The 27,111-nt window shown below is 34.4% G+C and overlaps 1 protein-coding gene across 1 annotated transcript in view; it reads right to left on the reverse strand.

Annotated features, from left to right (window-relative positions):
- Positions 1-13,763: 13,763 nt before the first annotated feature.
- Positions 13,764-27,111, reverse strand: part of LOC136033967 (uncharacterized) — a 59,480-nt gene continuing 46,132 nt past the window's right edge. The window contains exons 5-6 of the mRNA XM_065714993.1: positions 20,497-20,628; positions 13,764-13,939 (exon numbers count right to left, since the gene is read on the reverse strand). Of these exons, the coding sequence (XP_065571065.1) occupies positions 13,838-13,939; positions 20,497-20,628 (234 nt within the window). The 3' untranslated portion in view covers positions 13,764-13,837. The remainder of the gene's footprint in view (positions 13,940-20,496; positions 20,629-27,111) is intronic.

Raw genomic sequence — 27,111 nt, forward strand, 5'->3', positions numbered from 1 at the left:
GAATATCTATAATTACAAGTGTGTATTGACTGTACTGGGTCTATTAGATTTGTGGCTGCTGACCCCTTTTATGCTCCCAAAGGGAGAAATTAGATGTACAAACGATCCTTGGATACCAAAGGTTCATTTCTGAATGCCCTTCGATATGCCAGTCTTGTCTTTGATGTGCTAATTTAAGTTTTCGCGTTTTCCTTTTAATTCTATTTTCTTCCCCATCAGATATGACAAAAAAAATAAGTCGTTTTTGAATCTTTGGGCTCGTGTAAGCCGTCGAAAACCGTATAAACAAAAAAATATATAATAGATTCTCATCGAATTCCGTGTATCTAGAATTATCCTTCTTTGGAAATTCACTCTGGCGCTTTTTGGGCAATACAGAGCGTTACAGTTCCTTTTGTTCGGTAGCATCATTTTCAAATATGAATTGCTAATTTTTAATGTCAAAACATGGGTCAAAACCTATCATCTCGAGGACTCTATATTTCAGGGATATCAGTGAACTGCTTCATAACTACATGGCAAGAAATTTGTTTAAGGTGAGTATTTCTTTTTGAATAACGAAACTAAGGTTTAATAAGATATATGCTGGTTTTCCATTCTTCTCCAGTCATCTGCTTTTTGGTTTCTCCTCGGGTGACTAATACACTATATCTTTAGTAGGAGAGGATTTGAAAATCTTTGATATAATTTTCTTAACCAATTAGCACTTGAGAGGCTGAAAATCATTATCGAAGAAGATTCAAAACCTTAACTTCCTTAGTAAATTTTGTCTCCGCTTTAATAAAAATTTTTCTCCCCAGAAGGGAGAAAATAGTTTCCTTCAAATATAACTCACGCAAGGAAGATTTGCATTAGCAGGTCCATCAAGTCGTCCGATTTATTGCATTTGATATTAATGAGAATTAAGGCTTCTTTGGAGCAATAAGTGACAAATATCATCTCCTTGTTTAGAGAAGGTTTTGATTTCCAATCAATATTCTTGGATATTTTATTCAAATCTGTCCTTCTAAGATCAGTAGTGACGTCAATGTCCAGGAACTTGGGAAGTAGGCGAAATGTATACTTCAAATTTTGGAGAGAGGCATTTTTTTATTTTATTTTTTTAAAGTAAAAGCACCAAAAAAAGGTATTTTAAATAAAAATCCATAGAAATGACTATTTTCAAAATATGAGAGGGGGAGTGGTAGACACTATTATTGCTAGACACTTTTGATTTCCAAAGACAGTTTTACCATCAAAAGAAAAATACACTCTCTGATGCTATTTTGTTCCACGTGTTCTTTTTATGGTTTTTCACCCATGTTTTTTTTTGCACTTGCTACTACCAAAGACTTAATAAATTGATATGGAGTTTGTTCTTGGCAAAAGTTATATTCTTGGTTTTTTCCCAGTTTTTTAAGATAAATATGACTGTGAAAGTTTCCAATTAGTCAGTTCTAACGTCAGATTTCATTTTTACAGTCTTTGGTACTTTTGGAAGGCATTTTAAATGTCCCACTTGACTTTGAACAATATCTTTTTGGGGTATTTTTGAAGAATTGATGATGCTACATTTTTTATATATTAGTTAGGTTACTAATGCAAAAAATTTCGAAGATTTTAATCGCTTCTAAAGCCCGCCTTTTTTGTAATAAAATAGCAAACCAACTGTCGAGAAGACGTTAAAGAAAAAAATTTGAAAGCAAGCAAGAATTTTAAAGCTTGTTCGTCATCAAACAGTTCGTGGTAACGAACTATAAGTAAGAGGCGACCCGGCTCAATAGTAACCGAAACTCTAAAAAACGGAATTTTTACTGAGATACATCAAAAGAATTGGATTTTTATGCTGATTTTAAATATATAAGTTTTTAGTTTTAATAAGTTCAACCTTACCCATCATAAGTTACGAGCCTGAGAAAATTTGTTTTATTTTCGAAAAAAGCGGGGAACACCTCCTAATAGTCATAGAATCTCAATGAAAATCACACCATCAGATTTAGCGTATCAGAGAACCTTGATTTAGAGGTTAAAAGCACCTATCTGCAAAAATTTGGAATTTTGTATTTTTTGCCAGAAGAAAGATCACGGATGCATGTTTATTTGTTGTTGTTTTTTTTCAAGGTTGATCGTATCGACTCAGTTGTCTTAGAATGTCGTGAGAGGGCTCATTCGAACGGAAATTAAAGTTCTAGGGCCTTTTTTAGTTAAAAACAAAATTTGATTAAATTAAAAAACATTTTTATTTAAAAAACTGCATTTTTATGTACAAGCTTGATGAATGGATGTTCTCGAACCGAGTGCCGAAAACAGATATAAGCAGGATGAGAAAGCGCATCTTTTTTCTTCTCTCCAGGGAAAAGGGGCAACATACTTCCTCTAATCACGTAGAAATAGGTGATTTTATATCAGCTGACAAAAATATAAAACATGACGGACCTTAAGGTTCGGTTTTGGCCTCACTTTTGCTTTTGTTATATACTAATGATATAGACCAGTTTCTGGCAATTTTTGGTCTGTCAGGACAAGCTTCAGCCTTAAGAATCTTGTCCGTCGAACTTCTGCTAACATTGATCGCAATATCGGTCTATTAAGAAAAATTGGGCATATTTTCCCAGTTAATATCCCTAATATCCATCTGAACATACACCTAGTTTACAGGGTTGTTGTGTGATCATCTACGTTTGTAATTCATCAACAGCAGATCAAAATAAAGTGATGAGAATGCTGATCACTGATGATAAATATTCTTCAGTGAGGTCCAGGTACAGTTAAGTTAAGATATTGCCCCTATGCGGTTTAGTATAATTTTGATTGCTCTATTCATGTATAACTACCAGAATGATTTGTTGCTCAGGTGTTTAGCGGTCTCTTTGTTCCTACTTCAAGTATCCTCGAATACACACAAAAAGTTCCAGTCAGTTTAAAGATCGAGATAGTACTCGATCAATGTTTTCTATTTGTCATGTTTGCTCTAATGTATGGAATAATATGCCATTGAATATTGTTCTGGAAACGAAACTGAACGATTTCTGTTGGCTCTTAAAACACTATTGTTTTAGGTACTATGAAAACAAGTGGGAGAAAATTTTCTATTGCCATCATTGGTTAACAGAAAAAAAAAGTATATGATTTTTTTTGTGGTTCGATGGATTGAAGATTGGAGGTCCTAAAGGTTTTTTTTTATTATAGGTGGTTGATTGTCACCACCTTACACAAATTAAAACATCATAAAGCCCTTTGGCTTTATGATGCCAAATGATGCTTTATTTATTAAAGCATCATTACAGCAGTCAGCCCTTTGGGCGACTGCTGTAATGGATTCTATTTTTGGGATTTTGCAGCCCCAGTGGACAATGACTTTGTGCGGTGGCGACTGTAAAGTCCCGCTGGTCGAAGTTGTTAGAACGACACTTTCGAAAATTAGCAATTTCTAAAGTAGCAGCACTCTTGGAATTGTTTTCTTGTTGTTTATTTTAATTTTCTGTGTTCTGTGACGTTTGTTTTGGATGACCTTGCAGATAAAAAATCAGCATTCTGTCTCTATCTTTTATTTCTTTTTGCTCTTTTATTTCTTTTATTCGCGCCTTTCCCTCTTTTATTCAGGTCAAGATTAAACAAAGAAAAAACAAATTCCTTTTGTTGGTTTCTTTCTCTCTCTCTCTCTCTCTCTCTCTCTCTCTCTCTCTCTCTCTCTCTCTCTCTCTCTGTGTGAGTATCTCTCTGACCATCTCTTTTGTCTGGACTTTGTCTTTCTCTGTGCATTTGTGTGTGTATGTGTTTCTTTCACAGAAGACGATGCTCCGACACAGAAGACGATGCTATGGAGCAAGACCTGATTGGCATGGCGTTAGCTAATATTCTCCCAAGTTCGGACATGCGAAATGCTGGAGAAGACTCGACAGCCACTTTTCTAATCCCAAACGATACAGATCCTTGGCTTGCTGTGCCTTCAACTTCATCAGCACCTGTTCTGTCTCGTGCAGCTAATCAACCAGAAAAAATTTAAGACCGCTGGCAAGGAAAGCAAAAGTCAATAAAAGGCAAAGAACATGGAAGAAAGTTGTCGCACAAACCCATCAGTTGGAATTGAAGAGTCCTGAGGCTAATTTAGAGGAAATAGGACGTGAATCAATTCCTATGGATTTTTTTCTTACCTGCTTGAGCAATGAGCTTCTTCAGCTCCTTGTTTTCAGTCAAATTTTTATTCTGTTCAGAAGGGCAAGAACCTCAACATAACAGACAGTGAACTTAAGGTGTTTTTAGGGATAAATCTATTAATGGGGTACCACCAACTTCAAAGCATGAGGGATTACTGGGCTGCTGGTACTGACCAAGGTGTCTCTTTTGTATCGTCAAGGATGTCAAGAAACAGATTCGAAGATATTCTAAGAAACTTGCATGTCAGAGACAACCTGACAATTACAGCTGGCCAGAAAGACAGGCTTTTCAAGCTGCGATCGATGATGACCTGCTAAACTTCCGCTTCAAGCAGTTAGTGAAGCCTGGAACTTACCTGAGTGTTGACGAATACATCATTCCTTTCAAAGGACACTCCACACTAAAGTAATATAACCCAATTAAGCCGATAAAAAGGGGCTATAAGCTTTGGTGCTTAGCCTGCATGAGCGGTTATGTCTACAACTTTGAAGTTTATCAAGGGAAATTCCAAGCTATCAAAGACGATTTAGGATTTGGACTTGGCGATTTTAGGATTTGGACTTACCTGAGACTGAATGTCTCACCAAGAAAGAGCATATCGTCATTTTTGATAAATTTTTTTCGTCTGTCTCTCTTCTTGAGCAACTTAAGGAAGATGATATTTTTAAATGTTGTACCGCACAAAGGCATTGTCCACTGGGGCTGCAAGGTCCCAAACATAGAATCCATTACAGCAGTCGCCCAAAGGGCTTTATCGGATTTTTTTATGCCAAAATGTTTCCTTAAACATAAGCAATAACTATGGAAGTTTTGGATCTGATCTTACAACGCTGTAGCCCGCTATCACAAATAAAAAAAACGACTTCTTACCTTTTTTGAAAAAAAAAGTCGCAGCAAAACTTCACCGTCATCTGAGTAACTCCAACTGAACACAACCCATCAATCGACTGGCAAAATAAGGCGCAAAACGATGAAACAGGTTTTATCACTCTATCAATTTAGAAGCACCCAAAGGATTTTTAAATGCCGGGACTGTAAGGTCCCATCGGTCGCGAAAGGGTTAAACTTAGAGCTTGTATTGGCTAAGGTCACACTGCCACAAAATCAACACCTATAAATTTTTTTCTATCCTTTTGATGGTAAAACTGTTTGATTTAATGTCTATCATTGAATGAATGCAGAAATAAGATTATGAATACTTTTAAAATGCGAAATTGTTTTGCATTATTAACTATAATATTTCTTAAGCTATTTGAAGGAAGTCAGATTTTCGTACTTTACAAAGCATTGCATAAATAGTAGATTTTTTTTTCTTTTCTTTTTTCAATGAAAGCAGTTTATTCAAAAAAGATTTCATGCTTAAATAATACATTTTTTCAATGAATGGAGTTTATTAATAAATACTGGAAATAATGAAAACCAGAATGTTAGCCTGTCAAGATTAAAAATCACCCTACTAGGCTTTATGATGTTTTAATTTGTGTAAGGTGGAGACAATCAACCACCTATAATAAAAAAACCTTTGGGACCTCCAATCTTCAATCCATCGAACCACAAAAAAAATCATATACTTTTTTTTCTGTTAACCTATGATGGAAATAGAAAATTTTCTCCCACTTTTTTTCATAGTACCTAAAACAATAGTGTTTTAAGAGCCTACAGAAATCGTTCAGTTTCGTTTCCAGAACAATATTCAATGGCATATTATTCCATACATTAGAGCAAACATGACAAATAGAAAACATTGATCGAGTACTATCTCGATCTTTAAACTGACTGGAACTTTTTGTGTGTATTCGAGGATACTTGAAGTAGGAACAAAGAGACCGCTGAACACCTGAGCAACAAATCATTCTGGGAGTTATACATGAATAGAGCAATCAAAATTATATTTTTGTCAGCTGATATAAAATCACCTATTTCTACGTGATTAGAGGAAGTATGTTGCCCCTTTTCCCTGGAGAGAAGAAAAAAGAAAAAAGATGCGCTTTCTCATCCTGCTTATATCTGTTTTCGGCACTCGGTTCGAGAACATCTATTCATCAAGCTTGTACATAAAAATGCAGTTTTTTAAATAAAAATGTTTTTTAATTTAGTCAAATTTTGTTTTAAACTAAAAAATGCCCTAGAACTTTAATTTCCGTTCGAATGAGCCCTCTCGCGACATTCTAAGACCACTGAGTCGATACGATCAACCTTGGAAAAAAATAGCAACAAATAAACATGCATCCGTGATCTTTCTTCTGGCAAAAAATACAAAATTCCAAATTTTTGCAGATAGGTGCTTTTAACCTCTAAATCAAGGTTCTCTGATATGCTAAATCTGATGGTGTGATTTTCATTGAGATTCTATGACTATTAGAAGGTGTTCCCCGCTTTTTTTGATAATAAAACAAATTTTCTCAGGCTCGTAACTTTTGATGGGTAAGGTTGAAACTAAAAACTTATATATTTAAAATCAGCATAAAAATCCAATTCTTTTGATGTATCTATTGATGTAAAAATTCCGTTTTTTAGAGTTTCGGTTACTATTGAGCCGGGTCGCCTCTTACTTATAGTTCGTTACCACGAACTGTTTGATGACGAACAAGCTTTAGAATTCTTGCTTGCTTTCAAAATTTTTCCTTTGACGTCTCCTCGACAGTTGGTTTGCTATTTTATTACAAAAAAAGGCGGGCTTTAGAAGTGATTAAAATCTTCGAAATTTTTCGCATTATTAACCTAACATATATATAAAAAATGTAGCATCTTCAATTCTTCAAAAATACCCCAAAAAGATATTGTTCAAATTCAAGTGGGACATTTAAAATGCCTCCCAAAAGTACCAAAGACTGTAAAAATAAAATCTGACGTTAGAACTGACGAATTGGAAACTTTCACAGTCATATTTATCTTAAAAAACTGGAAAAAAAACAAGAATATAATTTTTGCCAAGAACTAACTCCATATCAATTTGTTAAGTCTTTGGTAGTAGCAAGTGCAAAAAAAAAAAAAGAAAAAAAAACCTGGGTGAAAAACCATAAAAAGAACACGTGGAACAAAATAGCTTCAGAGAGTGTATCTTTCTTTTGATGGTAAAACTGTCTTTGGAAATCAATAGTGTCTAGCAATAATAGTGTCTACCACTCCCCCTCTCGTATTTTGAAAATAGTCATTTCTATGGATTTTTATTTAAATGCCTTTTTTTGGTGCTTTTACTTTAAAAAAATAAAATAAAAAAATGCCTCTCTCCAAAATTTGAAGTATACATTTCGCCTACAATACATCCACGAATATTGATTGGAAATCAAAACCTTCTCTAAACAAGGAGATGATATTTGTCACTTATTGCTCCAAAGAAGCCTTAATTCTCATTACTATCAAATGCAATAAATTGGACGACTTGATGGACCTGCTAATGCAAATCTTCCTTGAGTGAGTTATATTTGAAAGACACTATTTTCCCCCTTCTAGGGGGCAATTAAAGCGGAGATAAAATTTACTAAGGAAGTTAAGGTTTTGAATCTTCTTAGATAATGATTTTCCGCCCCTCAACTGCTAATTGGTTAAGATAATTATTTCAAAGATTTTCAAATCCTCTCCTACTAAAGATATAGTGTATTAGTCACCCGAGGAGAAACCAAAAAGCAGATGACTGGAGAAAAATGGAAAACCAGCATATATCATATTAAACCTTAGTTTCGTTATTCAAAAAGAAATACTCACCTTAAACAAATTTCTTACCATGTAGTTATTAAGCAGTTTACTGGTATCCCTGAAATATAGAGTCCTCGAGATGATAGGTTTTGACCCATGTTCTGACATGAAAAATTAGCAATTCATATTTGAAAATCATGCTATCGAACAAAAGGAACTGTAACGCTCTGTATTGCCCAAAAAGCGCCAGAGTGAATTTCCAAAGAAGGATAATTCTAGATACACGGAATTGGATGAAAATCTATTGTACCTTTTTTGTTTATATGGTTTTCGACGGCTTACACGAGCCCAAAGATTCAAAAAAGACGTATTTTGTTGTCATATCCGATGGAGTAGAAAATAAAATTAAAAGGAAAACGCGAAAACTTAAATTAGCACATAAAAGACAAGACTGGCATATTGAAGGACATTCAGAAATGAACTTTTGGTATCCAAGGGTCGTTTGCATATCTATTTTCTCATTTTGGAAGCATAAAAGGGGTTGACAGCCACATATCTAATAGACCCAGTACAGTCACTACAAACTTCTAATTATTGATGTTCAGTCCACAGTCAGGCTCATCGTGGCAGATAGCAGACGAAGACACGATTTCTTACAGAGATTTCACTAGAGGGTGGCAGACTCCACTATTTCCAACTACTGATGGTACCAATGGAGTTTGTACAAAATTGGATGAAGCTTAATAAGTTAAATTTGAATTATAGTAAATCTTGCTTTTTATTGTATGGTAGGAGCTCAAATTATTACCCTTGGATAGACAGACTTAATATTGCTGATATGAGTATTTTAAGAATAAATTGTACAAAATATCTAGGAGTTTTAATTGATGAATGTCTCAGCTTTAGAGAACATATAGATTATATTAGTCTTAAACTCGCTAGGAATGTTGGCATTTTAAGAAAGTTGCAATATATTTTCCCAAGAGATATTTTAAGAACAATATATTATTCCTTAATTCATCCTTATCTGCTATATTGTTGCAATGTTTGGGGTAGTACATTTCCTTCTCATCTCCATCGTGTTCGAGTTTTGCAGAATAAAGCGCTTCGAGTGTTATGTGGTGTAGGTTTTAAAGACTCGGTATAAAAGAGGTATATAGAATGCAAAATCTTGCCTTTAGCAGGACTTATTATTTTTTATCGAAGCCTGTTTATATATAAATATTTTCAAAATTGTTTACCAACATGTTTTAAAAGTATGTTTGAATTAGGAAGTGATATTCATACACATTCTACGAGACAGTCCGATATAATTCGTCGTCCGCTTGCTATTACCCGTAGATCTCAATTTTCTATTCGGCATCTAGGACCCCATGCATGGAATTGTTTACCTACGACTTTGAGAAACATGGATAGTTTTTTTGAATTTCGGCGGGAATTAAAGCTATTTTGCCTTAATATTTATGGTTTTGATAGTTGAGTGGAGCCAAGATGTTGGTTTTGATTTTGGCGATACTGGTAAAGTGGTTTTAGTTTCTTTTTGTTTTGTCTCTTTTGAAGTGTAAATCCGTTTCGATTGAAATGCAGGGTAATTGATTTTTTCTTCTTCTTTCTTTCTTTTTCTTTTCCTTTTCTTTTCTTTTTATTTTTTCTTCTTTTTCATATTGTTTTATTTGTATGTGTATTGGGGTTGTAAGCCCAAACAAGCTTTGCTTCGGGCCATTTGCTTGTTTTGTTTTGTTATTTATATTAATAAACCCATCTTTCTCTCTCAAAAAAAAAAAAATGAAGGCAGTATTTTTGAAACCCTCCGATTGGTTTAGGATCGGACTTCACTGTCAAAAGCAACGTCTTATTTTGGCCTTCTGTTTTCTTCTTCCATGTTAGCAGTTGTAGAAATTTAGGCAATTTTTTGCTTATATGATCATCTGATGTGGGTATTGCGCGGCCAAACCATCTCAGTGTCCTCTGATTGATAATATTACATACACTCTCTGATCGAAACATCAAGTACTTAGCTTCGGCTTCCTCTTTGGGCTTTCTCTTACTGTCGCTAACACCTGGTTTAGAATCAAAACGTGATATACAAATACCTGGGAATCCGAAAATTAAACGCCCAAATGGATTACCTGCTCATATCCTGACGGCAGAAAAATACAGTGCTAGATTTGAGAATGCAAAAGATCGAAAAGAGGATCTGACTACTTATTGAAGATGAGGCTAAAATACAGCATAAAGAAAACAAGTGTTCCCAGTCAGAATATGGATGTACCGAAGCTAAAAGCATATCAATACCGATGAGAATTTGTCATTTAACTCTTGAACTTCTCTGCTGCCTTTCAAGTTGAGCTCGAAGAGACTGGGTCTGCGGTCAGAACCCAAACCATCCTCAAACCAAGATTGAGATGAAATAGAACACGATCAAAGATCGCGTTAATGAAGTCACAACGAACATATTTTTGTTTGTCAATTGGAAACCTAAGAAACAGATTTCAGAAAAAATACTCAAAACCCCTGCAGAGAAGAAAAAATGACAAACAAGAAGCCAACTAATCACATAGAGCTACGACAAGAATACTAAAAATCAGCAGGAGCTGTCAAAAAAGCTTATGGGTCCGATGTTATCACTGATATATGAAAACCACATTATGGAATGATATAATAAATCTCTTTCATCACTTATTTAGAGAATGTACTCAGAAGCTGAAGCAAACGACCATCCTCTCTCTTAAAGCAAAGGATGGGAAAATACTCACAAGTCGTTAAGAATGTATAGAGAGATGGAAAATGCATTTTCAAGATCTATTAAAACCAAGTTCCTGATGGCCGAGATCAACGACCCAGAGCTACCCACAACCCCTACACATCCCCGCTTATGAGAATGCGTGGAAGGAATGACCCTTCACGGATCAAGTAACCAAGGTGATACAAGAACATATTTTATAGCAAATGCCTGCACTATATCATGGGTTTCGGCCTCTCAGATAGAATCTCGAACAACGGAGCTATTAGAAGATGTGTAGATTGTACACTGGTATGTGATATTATCAAGCAGAGGACGCCTAGATGGCTTGGCCACACAATTATCACGTCATATGATCATATAAGCAAAAATGCCTTGAATTTCTACCACTGTCAAAATGGAAAAAGAAAAAAAAATTGATAAAAGAAGACGTGGCTTGCGACAGTGAACTCCGACTTTAAGCCAATAGGAGGGCTATGAAAAATACTGCCGTCACTGGGACCATCAGTGGTCGAAAATCATGGAGTCCTCCATCCTTGAGTGAAATATCTGGAAGAGTATATATTTTTGTCTGCGAAGCACCACGGTGAGCCTGACTGCGGCTTGAACTTCAAATGAGTAAAGCAAGTAGTAACTGCACTGGATCTATTAGACACGAGGTTTCTGACACCTTTTATGCTGCCCAAATGAGAAGTTAGATATTCAAATGATCTACAAATATTGAAAGTTTTTTCCTAAATGACCTTCAATATGCTAATCTTGTCTTTTAGGTGATAATTTAAGTTTTAGCGTTTTCCTTTTTAATTTTGGTTTCTACTCCTTGAGTTTTGACAAAAAAAAAACTTCGTCTTTGCATTTCTGCACCTATGTAAGCCGTTGGAAAACATATAAATAAAATAGAAATAGCAAAGTCTCAACCAATCCTGTTTATCTAGAATTGTCCTTTAATAGAAATTCGCACTTGCTCATTTTAGGTAATTCATAGTCTTACAGTTCCTTTGGTTCGGTAGCATTGTTTTCAAATGTCATAATCAGCTTATTAGGGTCACATTTAAATCTCAAAGCTATTTACACTTTCAAATTTTTCGCTAGCACTTTTTTAATTGTTTTCTCTAGAGGCTGTCGCCTCTTCTTTCCGAAATTCACTGGGTGAATGTTACAATTGCAACATCGGATGTAATGAAACCTTTTTGTATTAAAGTAAAATTATTTAGGCTTTTAAAAAAGCAAATGAGCCTCCTTTTTGATTCTCAGAAGTGTAACTCGTAGAATTAAAGTACTAAGGACAGTAAAAAGAAATCTGATTGTTTGAATTGGTTGAGTAAAAACCTGCACAGCTATACATGCCTAAAAAAATACAATTAAGAAAATCAGGAAATTTCTTTTTAATGGAAAAGATTTCTGCACTTATATAGTTTTGATAGAATTGGGTACCAAGTAAAAAAAAAGAAATGTGGTTAAAAAAAACTTTAAAAAATGCAGAAGCAAATCGCTTAAAAGAGTGAATTTTTCATTCAAGGTGTAATTGTCTTCGAGAATCAGCATGCCGTAAATGTTTGAATTTTTGCAGACAAAAAGTGTTGTCAAGTTTTACAAGTCAGTTCTGCTTATTTATTTTAACGCTACAATATAGCAACACATATAGTGCTGCTCTAAAAAAGTCCAGATTTCTGAAGAAAAGGATGGAAAAATTGATGAACTGAACCCACTTTTAAGAGGAAAAACTTTTCATTTTTTGTACCGGTGTTCAGTTTCACACAAGAAATCAATAAGGTGAAATTTAAATTTCCATTCTCTATGTTCACTTAAAGTATTCCAAAGAAGGTTTTCAATTAAAATCAAAGGGCTTTCATTTATAATGGTCCCCCTCACATTTAATTTCTGAATGTTTTTGAATTAATGCATGTTTTGATTTTGGTTCACCGCACATGAATAATTAAAACGAAATTTGCATATTAATTTTTTTGGCCAAATGGCTTTCTCATAATTTTGATCGGACGATTTTGGTAAAAAAAGGGGTGGAGGAGGAGGCCTAGTTAACCTCCAATTTTTTGGTTACTTAAAAAGGCAACTAGAACTTTTAATTTTTTTTAATAACGTTTTATTAGTAATAAATATATGTAACTTACGAATTTCAATACCTCACTCTTTACACTAAAGCTTGAATTTTGTCCCAATTCCTTAAGAATGACTGACCCCTGAATCACAAAAGCCGTAGGATAAATAGTTGAAATTAATAAAAATACTCTAGTGTACAGACCGAGGTGTTGAGGAAGAGACAAGCCCCCTTATAAACGTAATAATTTCAGTTCGTTTTAAGTTTTAATGCTGCTCCTTACTTCCAGTTGAGAAAACCTTTTTTTTCTCTCTCCAACCCTCTCCAACCGAACCCCCTCCCTCACAACGCGAAAAAGCCACCTTGAAAATGTCTGTATACTTCCCAATAACCATTACTATATGTAAACGATGGTCAAAGTTTGTAACTTGCAGCCCCTCCCCTGGGGACTGTGGGCAATTAAGTCGTCCCCAAAGACATAGTTATTAGGTTTTTCGACTGTGTTGAAAAAATGCACATCTAAAAATTTAGATCCGGTGATTTTGGGAAAAAATGAGCGTGGGAGGGGGCCTAGTTGCCCTCCATTTTTTGCCCTCTTGCGACATTCTAGGACCGATGAATCGATATGATCACCCCCCGAAAAAAAACACGCATCCGTGATCTATCTTTTGGCAAAACATACAAAATTCCACATTTTCATAGATAGGACCTTGAAACTTCCACACTGGGGTTTTCTGATAGGCTAAACCTGATTGAAAATTGTATGAATTTTGAAGGGTGTGTCCCCCTATTTTGTAAAATACGGCAAATTTTATCAGGCTTGTAGCTTTTGATGGGTAAGATTAAACATGATGTAACTTATATATTTAAGATCAGTATAAAAATACAATTCTTTTGATGTAACTATTGGTATCAAAATTCCGTTTTTTAGAGTTTATGTTACGATTGAGCCGGGTCGCTCCTTACTTACAGTTTGTTACCACGAACTGTTTGATAATGTGACTGGCCAATGAAGACACATCACAAACTTAAGCCAATGAAATTATAGTACACTTTTAACGAAGAATTAATAGGATAGTCTTCTGTTTTCTTCTTTTAGGTTATGCAACTATGAGCGAGTCCTGCCGTCCATTACCCATGTAGGGGTTGATAAATCTTCTTTCTGGTGAAATAGTAAGGAGATAAAAGGACTTTAGGTATCAGTATTTACTTTTGGCACTGTATAACAAGCTGCCAGAGCATAAATTCAAAATAAACAAAAACAATCATGGCTTTGGTACGATGTCCCAGATATTGATTCCTTCAAATGCTTTATTGAGGAAGTTGACAATCGCATCAGACAATGGCGTTGTTATCAGGGGTATTATCTAAAATAAAATAAAAATTAGAGCAAAGATTAAATTCTCTTTAATTAAAGCTTGTTATGCAACCTTGATTAGAACTTATACGACCGAAGCTCAAAATTACGGGCTAACAAGCCCCAGGTCGCTTGTGATAGGGGCGAGGAAGATATTCCCATGTGATGTGATGCAGATGTTCAATTAAGCAACTGTATGTTATCTGATAATATTGGTGGTTGTGCTATTCTGTCTTTTTCTTCCAAAAATATTTATATGAGCGTCACTTTCACTGAAAATTAATATTTACAAAAGAAATTTATGATAATTTAAACTATCTCGATAAACAATAACAAATGAATTTTCTTGTGATTGCTTAACAGGATTCATATAAGTTTTCCTATATGACCCTATAATTGTTCAGTGGCTATTGTTTAATAGATACTAATTGGTCAATTGAGCACATTGATCATTCAGATCTTTTAAGTTCCATTCTTCAGAAAAATATGGGTTGTGCATAATAAGACCTTTTGAATTACGAAAGCAAAGTTTGTGCAAAGTCAAACTAGCAGATTGGTACAGTTGTGGATTGGTATAAATGGTAAAAGTGTCCATACTGAGCAAGGTATATTTACTTTTGGGAAATTTCAGTGGGTTGACACAATATTTTCGTTTAGAAATAGAAAACATGGTTCGATTGTGTACTTTTGGGCATTTTTAATTGCTTAACCGCATAATATTTCGGGAAATATTAGTTGTTGACTTGCTTCTATTAAGTCTTGTCCGTCCATGAAGGTCCCTTTGTGGCTTTTTCTTTCACCAGTAAATTGATGTCATTCCTGAATGCACTTCTATCCTCTGCCAGGCGGAGAAGGTACCGTAAGTTATGTGACGAGAAGTCTTTGTTGCATGTGTTTGAGTGTCAGCAGGTCAACGACCGTGTATCCAGCCTCCAAAGGCTATCTTCAGGAGACGAGTGCTTTCTATAAGTTGTATTTTTGCTAGTAAGGTGCTGCAGTTTTATTCTGTTGAGGATGGTTAGTTTGACATAGAGATTACGAAGATGCTTGACGTTGGAGATTTTGTCATAATCAGTGAAACTGGCAATGCCTCGTAGTTATTTTGTTTAAAAGGCAGCAAGACAGTACTGATCATCTGCTTTCAGAGTTTGAGATTCACAGGCATAAATGTTGATAGGGGTGATAAGTAAATTAAATGATAACAATATCATAGGCATAAACAAGTTTTGTCTATCATTACTCCTCCTACAAGGGTACCAGACAGACTTTCCATGACTGAAGCGACTACAGGTAAAAAGAGTTTCAAGAAATCGGGTGATAGCAAGCAACCTAGAAGAGCACCAGTCTCGATGTTTCAAAGATTTCGGAAAGGCCTTCTCTAGTCATAACACGGCTCTCAACTTCATTTACATGAATCTTCTCAGACACACTAAATCGGGTGGGATTCCAAAGCAAAGAAATGTTTCTTTTCTCCAGAAAAAGACCTTTTCTCCAGACGAATTCAAACGTCTGTTTGAAATCTATGAAGAGGTGGAAGATACTGTGATCTCGTTCAAAAGTCTCGTTCAAAACATTTGTCTATGATCTGGCGGACCGTGAAAATCTGATCTACAGTCGACCTATTTGGTTTAAAACCTACTTTTTATTCTGAGATGACTGCTGAGCATATTGCTAGGATACGCCCTAGCATGACTCTTATCAGTATTTTAGCAGCATGGCCAGTCAGACTGATTGGTTGGTATTGGCCTTTCTAATGGAGAGAGAATATCGTGGCTTTGCAATAAGTACGGGGAGGTAACCTACCTACTAGGTAGCTGTGGTGACTTTATGATAAAGCTCAACGAGGGATAATTGACTTTCAGAAGTTTCATCTGTATTCAATCAGGGCAAGCAGCTTTGTTGGCCTTCAGATCTCAGATGGATACTTCTGTTGCCTACTGAATGGGAGGGGGGAGAATGTGGGCTCGGATCAGAAGTGATTACCGGGAAACGGGACAGAACAGTTGAGTCAAGGAGGATGGGCAAATTTTGTTTATTCTCAAAGTGCTGTTTCAATTTAGATCAGACTCCACATGTGGATTACTTCTGGTGGCCATGTTAATCAAGGATGGAACAAGCCCCGAGGTCCTTCTTTTAAGCCAGTTCCCTCACTCTGCTCTACATGAAATGTGAGTCACGTTTAGTGAGAGCTGTTTCTCACTGCTCACATTTTGCTTAACAAAGATGTGGTGAGCACGGTGTATTGCTTTCTCTACTGTTTGATTTGCTTGTATTGGTCTATACTTTCTGTGTCATGCTTGCTGACGGCGTTGCGCTTTTCATCGAAGAGCTGAATGGTTCCGTCTGTGAACCAGGGTTTCTGGTTATCCTTATGGAAACCTAGTACGGAAAATTTGTGTGATGCTAGTCACCAGGTTGTCAAATGCAAAATGAATGGTAATTTTGAAGCGAGCTCAATGATTTTGTCAGATACGGTGCTTATATAGGCTATTTGGGTTGCTTTGTCATTCAGGAGATTTACTTGAAATTTGAGGAGTTTATTAGTAGTTTTGAAGCTGTTTTAGGTTTCATTCTGAAGTTAGGCACAATAATTAAGCGATTGCTGTCAAATTCACCACCGGCTAGCGTGACCGTGTTAGTGACAGACGACTTACAACATTTCTTCCATCGCAGGAGTTCGAGGTAGCTTTACATCGGGGACTGTGCTTTGAGATTGTGTTTGTGATGACTGAATCGCTGTCTCAGCAGAATTTTATTTAGGTGCTCCCCTCTTTTGTTTAGTTTCCATCACATCTCCATGGCCTACGTGGTCCTCGCCATCCAGGGCATTGAAGTCACCAATGACGGAGAGTGTATCTTTTTTTTTGGGGGGGGGGAGGCTCAACTAGGCTTTGAAGCTGGAAATAGGAACTTTTAGACTCCTTGTTGTCTCTACTGGAGTCTGGAGTAAATAGCAGGACCACTGTAATATTGACGGGTGATCTTTTTAGTCCGATCGTAATAAACCCTTAGGATATAGAAGTTGCCATAATCAGAAGTCCTCGAGCATTCCTAGAGAGTAGAAAACCGATTCCTTGTCGTATTTTCGATCATTATGTCCAGGGATGATAAGGGTGGCATCCCCATGTTTCTCTTTGCCAGTGATTGGAGGTGGATTTCAGATAAACCAATAACATCCCAGGTGAACCGGTTTATCTTTCTCAGAAAGGTTTCTTTTCCTTGTTTAGAAAGGGTTCTGGAATTGAAGGTACCAACTGACAGGAGGGAGGAATACTGCCTTCTCAGCCCGCCCCCCCCCCCCGTACTTAATACTGAAGTGTAACTAATAATCAACTTAAAGCATTTTAGAGCGCCATAAACATAGTTAATTGTTTATTGCGAGTGTTTTATTTACCGATTGCTTTTTAAAGCACTTGAAGGAAAATCTTAGTTGTTCAAAGCTAATGTGAAACAATAAACCTTTCTATTCTCAAGGCATAATGAAAGAAGAAATATTTTTTTTGTCATTACTTACTAACACTTTTTTTTGTTTTTTCGTAATTTGGTTTATCAATTCACTGCTCTGTAAGAGCGTTTATTCTTGAAGCATTGGCGAGAAAAAAAATTAGAGTAAAAACTAGGGGGTTGATAGGCCTTACCCACTGAAGTACAAGATAATTTCATTTAGATTTGTCTTTTAATATTACTCTTAACTTTTAATTGAAAAAAGTGTTTGTTTCTTTTTAATCTTAGGGTGCTTAAAATTATTCCTTATATGAATAGGGAAGGATTCAAAAATAAATCTTTAAGGAAAGTGTGGAGGTTTGAATGAAAGTGTATATTACTTGATATGTGAATGTGAAGAACTGAAAGATTACAGAACTGAAGTGATTTGTTGGGAGGATTTTGAATTTGAGTGGTTGATGAGAGTGTGTGTGAATGAATGTATTATGGATTTAAGATATTTGGCAAGATTTCTGCGTCTTGTGATGGTTCGTAAAGCTAGGTCTCTGTAGGATTATGTTAGAGATTTGTAATTTCTGTCTAATTTTTGTTTGTTTTACATATTTTGCCATGGCCTATGGGCTGAAAGTGCAAATAAATTATATTCTATTTATTGTTTAACTTAACATATTACAGATATTTTGATCAAGAGTTTTTTAAGCTATTCAAAACACACATCGAGGGAAAACCCCAACTTATACAAATGAATAACTAAAAATGAATTTTTTTAGAAAACTCGAAATATCGTGTCACTTTTGAATTTGGATCAGCCAGGCATGTTATATGAAAATATTTTCGGACTCCAATGACTTTTCCTTTTTAATGAAGATTAGTAATTCAAGAAAATATCATATTCTACACCTAAAGGCTAAATTATAATCTTTTTTTAAAGCGTGACATTGTTCTAACATTTTGAGTTAGACATTGTATTGAACATGAAGAGGCATTTTCTTTGCCTTTCTGGCCCAAGTTCTAATCGTAGTAAAAACTTCTGTGATATTGAAAGCCAAAATAGCCATTTCCAGGAGCCGCTTTTCTGAAATACCAAACGTTCTGAAATACCTTCAAGATTATATCATAAGCGAATAGAATTTTTATTTGAATAAAAATTTATATTGATTTGAAGGGCTTCTCCCAAAAGGTGGAAAAATTTGGCCTCAAAAATTCATTTTAGGGTCTGAGCACTTCCTCCATTATCCATAAGGGCCCATGGATCTTCCACCTCATTCCCATAGAGGTTATGCAGCAAATCCGCTTCTTATAATTGTTATTGACACCGCATATACGTTTTATATAAAGGCTCTTTCTGTATGAACCATGTCTATGTTTAGAGACGAATGCGGCACCGTGTGGTAGTATGATCTCTGAAAATGAGAGGATATTTACGTATATTTTTGATATTTCTAAGTCAATCGGCCATTTCAGAATTTTCTCTGAATAACGTTTTAGCCATGTTCTGGCCAACATTTCTGTTTTACAGCTTAAAATGGTGGAAATAGATACTTTTTTACGATGGTTTACGACCACTACTTCGTTATGATCGTGCCTGTGAAAAAAATTGAAAAGCCAATTAACAAATTAATACACATCCGATACCAAATTTCATCAAAAAATTATGTGACTGGGTTTTGGGGCATCCATAATACGACAACACTACTTTCGTAAAATTTTGCTTACTTTTGGTGGGTGTAGCCTTTTTTTTCAGAAATTATGCAAATTTAATTTTACTAAAAAAATTTGACGGGAGCTGTCATGATATACGCCATGCTATATTGATCATGCTTGCCACCAGGTTTTGTTACTTATAAAATTTGTTCCAAGTAACCCTTAGGTTAGTAACCACCAAGGTCCCCAAAGGTGGCTGCACTTTCTTTTTTCGTTTTACGCTGGAGCATTTTGTATTATATTTTTTTCTCAATATACTAATATGTTCAACAAAGTATTAAATCTATACTTGTACCTTCCATCTGTTTTAATCAAGACTCACCACGATACTATTTTCCAATTAGGTGGTTTTACTTATCAGCAATTTTCTAGTAAATAAGGGAACAAGCACTCTTTTTTCTAAGGAAACTCAATAGGAATTAGAAAGGTGAGCGTCCATAGTGGAGCTTCTGTTAAAGTCTCAATTTGAGACTACAGAGGACTTGGTGTACTGTAGAGAAAAGTAGGCTTCGAAACATCACATAATGGTAGGCATGTTTAAAAAAGTTCATAGGGGGGGGGGAGGGTTCAAGTACATTAGATCTGTCAAAACGTAATCAAGTGTCCCAATTCACTTAGGATCGATAATTAAACAATTAATTTCATTTATTTCAGCTAACTTAATTGCAACTAACTATTTGCCTTTAGCTGACTATAGGAAACATATAGCCTAAGATACACCTAATCTATTTGTCAAATCTAAGAGACATGCTTTTTATTAAGTATTCACTTGCATTGGTATGATACATAAAATGTTGCTTTTTAAAAAGTAACAAAAAGACTGATTACTATTCACTTGCTAATCACTTTTAGATTTGGAACTTAATGTGCAATTTTAGCCAGAGGTTTTAGATATTTTTTCGTTTACGGTGAGGCATTTAGCCCTGTTTTTAAAAATTCCTTGATAAGTTAAAAGCACGAAATCTATCCTTTTTATAAATTATTTCTAGTACCATGTTCGATTCCCTTCTAATAAATACAATTTTTAATGACAATGGAAAGGCCTACATCCAAGATGAGGTCGAATATATCTATTTTAAGAGGTTGTTTGTGATTTCAAAATTTTCCAAAGATGTGTCTTAACATCAACGCAGATCTGTATACATCAGAACAACAACCTTTACAGAGCAAAATTGGCCATTCTACCCTTTCATATTTTTGGGATTTTTGTTGTCAAAGTAAATGTTTTTGTGACAATCTACGTTAGCAAATTTTGTGTGGTTGCTTTTATTCTTAACTCGTCAAATTTTATCTCTGCTCACTAGACTAAAAGCAAAAACAAGCATATATCCTTCAAAAATTCATTCATTCAATAAATTATTTTATCGCCCTTGTCTTGATAATAACCTTCAAGATTGCAAGATTTAATTCAAAACTTACCGAATTGATGATGCTGGTTGCAAGAGAAGAAATCATTTCATTGATTTCACTCCCCAAGTCACCTCCTCCTAAGAGTCCCTCAAAGTTAGTTACCAACTGGGAAAAGCTTAATCTTAAATTCAACCAGTTCATCTAGAAAATAGAAAAAGGAAATGTTTTAAAGATATAAGAACTTCAAACATACTTTTTAAGCCAAGAGTGTGGATCCGATATAAATATACTAACCACCGACTAAGTTTAAAAACTTAGAAAAGATTTTTCATCTCATTTTGTTTACTATAGCCTAAACATCGCCTAAAAGCACCTACCAGGGAGGGGAAGCCACTTAAACCCCCTGAAATCTCTTAATTTGTAAGTTCCAAGAACTTCCAGTAATTATTCTTAGAATTAACTTTGCTGACTTGTTGACAGAACTAACTCAATATATACCCACCCTAGAAAAGTATTTGAGTATACAGTATTTAGAAAAGTATTTGAGTATAGAAAAAGTGTTAGTATTTTGACCTTGTTGACCTAGAAAAGTATTTGAGTATACAGTATTTAGAAAAGTATTTGAGTATAGAAAAAGTGTTAGTATTTTGACCTTGTTGACCTAGAAAAGTATTTGAGTATACAGTACGTCAACTGTTATGACTCGCAATATTATGAATTCCACACATTATGGAAGATAAGTTTTCATACATTTCATTCCAAGATTAGCTATTAATGCAGCAGCGACTCTATAAATAGTTAGTTTGGATTCTATGAAACTGAGGGGTAAAAACAAATAGAAATAAAAATAGATTACAAATGAAGGCTTTATGCTATATATCAATCGTTCGTTAGAAAGAAAAATGGGTATGGACCAACTATCGCTAGTACGCAAGGCCAATCAATAAGTAACAAGACAAATCACTGTAACCCAAAAACAATTCACTTAAAAATTTCAAACCTATGGCTACTTGTCAAAATAGTCCTGAGTGTCCTAATTTGTATATGCCTTTGGCATAAAATTTTTTAAATTAACCTCGAAGCCACCTTAACACCTGATTTTTAATTTCATCATTGAAACGAAAAAGTTTTCTGAGTAGAGCCTCTGTAGTTTTCTGCGTAGGTTCCAACCAAATGAAAGTCTGATGGAAAAAGTCAGGGCAGTAAGGGTGATTTGGAAAGGTCTCCCACCCCAGTTTTAAACCGTTTCTGGATTTTGAACTGACACACATGGGTGCAATTTTTTCATAAAAAAAGTCACACCTTTAGTCAAGAGTCTACGATGTTTTGTTCAAATGAAAAGGCTTACTTTTTGTCAGCATATCACTGTAAAACTGGTTGTTACTGGCACGTTGGTCTTCAAGATAGTCACAATAGGTAGGCTCCAGTGAATTTTACTGCAAGTATGACTTAAGGCTTGCTATACCATAATATGTTGGGGACTCTTCACTTTTCTTCAAGACAGGTTTGATTTTTCTATGACTATACGCGTCCACAGGTGGCACTACTGAACCTAGAAACTGCTTAAAAACTAGAGTAGGAGATCCCTTCAAATACCTTTACTGCTCTAACCTTGCCTTACACTTGCTTGGACTCCTTAAAGAGGCTCTACATGAGGAATATTTTCGATCCAATGAAAGAGTTAAAAATCAGAAGCAAAAGTGGCTTCAAGATCTAGCTAACCAATTTTCTACCAGAGAAAAACTATTGTCGTTTTTCAATACCCTTTACCTTAGCAGATCGGGTTAGTCAGATCCGGTCAGATCGGATAGTTATTATCACGTTAGATGGTCTAGGTTCTTGATCTCTTTTCTAGGCATTATAATTCCTCTTTTTACTTGCTATACTTACTCTAGGCATTACACTTTGTATTTTATACTTAGCTATGGTCCTTGTTGTAACGTCGTATACGTCATAGATATAAGAACGATACGTTGAATCTTGGGGGGGGGGGGAGAATCATATAATTTATTCTCTTGAAACGTACTCTTAAATATGGCGTCAATTGAAAGATCTTAAGTTGATCTTAAGGCAAACTTGAAACACAGTTTAGATTCTTTAGATTTTTTCTGTAAATATTTGAACAGTTTTGATAAAAAATATAAAACTTACAGTCGAGCTTGAAGAAAATGACAAATTACCTTTTCTTGATATCTTATTAATTAAAAAAGATTACCAAATACTTTTCTCAATGTACAGAAAACCTACGCACAATGATAGATATTAAAATTTTTATTTATGCCACCCTGTTTTGGTGAAATGAGGGGTTGTAATTTCATTAGTGGATAAAGCTTTCAGAATTTGTTCCCATGAATTTCTGAATTATTGTATCTGAAGGATATTTAAACATGAAGGACGTATTAAACATATTAGTAGGGCTAACCGGAGTTTCGCAGTCTTCAGAATTAAATGTTTCTAAAAGTTTCATTCCTTTGCCATATGTACCTAATTTGGGAGAGAAGCTTAAACGAATTTTACTTAATTATAATATTGATACATGTTTCCAATCGGTGAGACCAATAGGTAGTTTTCATAACTCTGGGAAAGATTTAACCTGGCAAATTTAGTAAGTGGGGTGTATTGGATTCTTTGTTCCTCTAGGAACTTTTATACTGGTAGAACTCACCAACAATTTGTTGAAAGATTTATTGAGCATAAACTCCACAAATTCAGCAAACCTCCTGAAACTTTTGTTTCGGTTTTGTTCATCCCGGACTTTATGTACAGTTTGATGAGGCCACGGTAATTTCTAGTGATAGAGCATTTTCTCGGTAGGCGAGGGAGGCTATAGAAATAAAGAAAAAACATTTGTTTGCTAACCTCTAAATTGATAAAGATAAGAGAAATTTAAATATTGACCCAATTTATAATATTATTTTGGAAAATGAACCAATAGTTAATAAGGGAAATTAAATTTTACAATATCACCAGGGGACGAGATTACCTACCAGACCAAAAAGAATTGTTTCAATAAGAACTAACAATATGATTATTTCGCAATAGAATAATTAACTTCATATCCGTTTTTATGCTGCTTTGAGCTGCTTTGGTGTTTTCATCGAAGTAACTCTATTTGGGGGTCTACTATGTGGATCAGTTGGGACATTTGTAGTTTTATTATAATTGGTGGTTGTTTTATTTGTTTTTAGTTTACTTTAGTTTTTATCGTTTGTTTTTTCTGTGCTGAAGACGCCTAGTTTACATACAGGCAAAATATTTGCGTCGTTTTAGTTTCTCATCTTTTCTTTCTACTTGCCGCAGTTTCGTTTGTTGTTTTTCATTGAGTTTTTTCTCTCTTTGTTGGTTTATGACGTATATAAATATAATTATATATATAAATAATTATAAATATATATAAATATAATTATATTTATATAAATAAATAAATATATATATATATATATATATATATATATATATATATATATATATATATATATATATATATTATATATATATATATATATATATTATATACATAAAAATAAGTTGTCTGTGTGTGTGTGTGTCGAGTGACGTCATGTTTGTGTGTCGACTGACGAAATTACAGACCGGGACACTCAAAGAGAAAGCGACCGGGACACAAGGAATGTTCGATTAGCAATCATCATCAACAAAGCACCGGGACACAAATGACGACCGGGACACAGGGAATATAAATGACGACCAGGACATAAGTAAAAAAAAACAAAAAAAACTAAAAAAAGGTAAAAACTAAAAAGGTAAAAACTAAAAAAACTAAAAAGAAAAAAGAAAAAAGAAAAAAAGTAAACAAAAAGTAAAAACCAGGTGGGAGCGAAGCGCTCCCACCAACTAGTGGTATATATACCACTAGTATATATATATATACTAGCTGTTGGGGTGGCGCTTCGCGCCACCCCAACAGCTAGTATATATATATATATATATATATATATATATATATATATATATATATATATATATATGTTTTTAACTACGTAAAACTTGCGAATATACAACATTCTTTGCTGTCCCATTGTCTGTGCATATAAATAGATTGTCAGGTTTACCGACTCTTGAACATGCAACATATAATGGTCCATGGGAAAACAATCCGTATTCAGATCTATACCTCATGATTCTAATGATTGCCCTTGAGCTTTGTTGATGGTGATTGCTAATCGACCATTCCCTGAGTCGCCATCGTCATTTATATATCCCCCTGTGCACCCCGGCGTCCCCTTTGTAGTTATGTCCCTGTGTCCCGGTCGTCATTTATATTCCCTGTGTCCCGGTCGTCATTTGTGTCCCGGTGTTCCAGTCTGTGATTTCTCTTTGAGTGTCCCGGGCGTCATTTATATTCCTTGTGTCCCGGTGTCCCGGTCGTCATTTATATCCCCCTGTGCCCCCCGGCGTCCCCATTGTAGTTGTGTCCCTGTGTCCCGGTCGTCATTTATATTCCCTGTGTCCCGGTCGTCATTTGTATCCCGGTGTCCCGGTCTGTATATACATTCGTTTTTTAGTTTTGTTTTTCTCCTTTATTTTTTTCCTTTTTTCTTTTTTTTCTTTTTTAGTTTATTTAGATTTTTAGATTTTTTAGTTTTTTTATTAGTTTTTAGTTTTTTTGTAGTTTTTACCATTTTTTTAGTTTTTTTAGTTTTTTTTTTACTTATGTCCTGGTCGTCATTTATACTCCCTGTGTCCCGGTCGTCATTTGTGTCTCGGTGCTTTGTTGATTGCTAATTTATATTATATTTATATTTATATTTTTTATATTTATTAATATTTTTTTAGTTTTCTTTTTCTCTTATTTTTCAGTTTTTTCCTTTTTTTTAGTTTTTTCTTTTTTAGTTTTTAGTTTTTTTTTGTTTTTTACCTTTTTTTAGTTTTTTTAGTTTTTTTAGTTTTTTAGCTTTTTTAGTTTTTTTATTAGTTTTTAGTTTTTTTTTAGTTTTTGCCTTTTTTTAGTTTTTTCAGTTTTTTTTAGTTTTTAATAATTCAGACGTCATATGCGGACAAACACGACGTCACTCGACAGACAGACAGACAGACATAACCCACAAACAACTTATTTTTATATATATTTATTCATATTTTTTTAGTTTTCTTTTTCTCTTTTATTTTTCAGTTTTTTCCTTTTTTTTAGTTTTTTTCTTTTTTAGTTTTTAGTTTTTTTTAGTTTTTTACCTTTTTTTAGTTTTTTTAGTTTTTTTAGTTTTTTAGCTTTTTTAGTTTTTTTATTAGTTTTTATTTTTTTTGTAGTTTTTGCCTTTTTTTGTTTTTTTCAGTTTTTTTTAGTTATTAGATTTTTACCTTTTTTTAGTTTTTTTTAGTTTTTTAGCTTTTTTAGTTTTTTTTTCTTTTTAGTTTTTTTTGTAGTTTTTACCTTTTTTAGTTTTTTTCTTCTTTTGTATTAGTGTGAAATAATTCAGACGTCATATGCGAACAAACATGACGTCACCTGATCCATCCACAGATCCACACACAGACAACTTATTTTTATATATATGTTTAAAAATTCAGACGTCATATGCGGACAAACACGACGTCACTCGACAGACAGACAGACAGACATAACCCACAAACAACTTATTTTTATATATATTTATTCATATTTTTTTAGTTTTCTTTTTCTCTTTTATTTTTCAGTTTTTTCCTTTTTTTAGTTTTTTTCTTTTTTAGTTTTTAGTTTTTTTTAGTTTTTTACCTTTTTTTAGTTTTTTTTAGTTTTTTTAGTTTTTTAGCTTTTTTAGTTTTTTTATTAGTTTTTATTTTTTTTGTAGTTTTTGCCTTTTTTTATTTTTTTCAGTTTTTTTTAGTTATTAGATTTTTACCTTTTTTTAGTTTTTTTTTAGTTTTTTAGCTTTTTTAGTTTTTTTTTCTTTTTAGTTTTTTTTGTAGTTTTTACCTTTTTTAGTTTTTTTCTTCTTTTGTATTAGTGTGAAATAATTCAGACGTCATATGCGAACAAACATGACGTCACCTGATCCATCCACAGATCCACACACAGACAACTTATTTTTATATATATATATATATATATATATATATATATATATATATATATATATATATATATATATATATATATATATATATATATATATATATATATATATATTGGGGTGGCGCTTCGCGCCACTCCAACACCTAGTTGGTAGGGGCGCTTTGCAGCCCCCCCCCCCCCCCGCGCTTAAGTCGTTACGTGCCATATTAGTTACGCGCCATTGTAGTTGTGTCCCTGTGTCCCACCTGTGAATATAGATAGATATATACATGTTTTTAACTACGCAAAGCTTGCGAATATACAACATTCTTCGATGTCCCATTGTCTGTGCATATAAATAGATTGTCAGGTTTGCCGACTCTTGAACATGCAACATAACATTGTCCATGGGAAAAACAATCCGTATTCAGATCTATACCTCATTATTCTAATGATTGCCCTTGAGCTTTGTTGATGGTGATTGCTAATCGAACATTCCCTGTGTCCCCGTCGTCATTTATATATCCCCCTGTGCCCCCATTGTAGTTGTGTCCCTGTGTCAAGGTCGTCATTTATATTCCCAGTATCCCGGTCGTCATTTGTGTCCCAGTGTCCCAGTCTGTAATTTCTCTTTGAGCGTCCCGGTCGTCATTCATATTACCTGTGTCCCGGTGTCCCGGTCGTCATTTGTGTCCCGG

The sequence above is a fragment of the Artemia franciscana genome, chromosome 12, assembly GCF_032884065.1.
Source record: "Artemia franciscana chromosome 12, ASM3288406v1, whole genome shotgun sequence".
NCBI lineage: Eukaryota > Metazoa > Arthropoda > Branchiopoda > Anostraca > Artemiidae > Artemia > Artemia franciscana.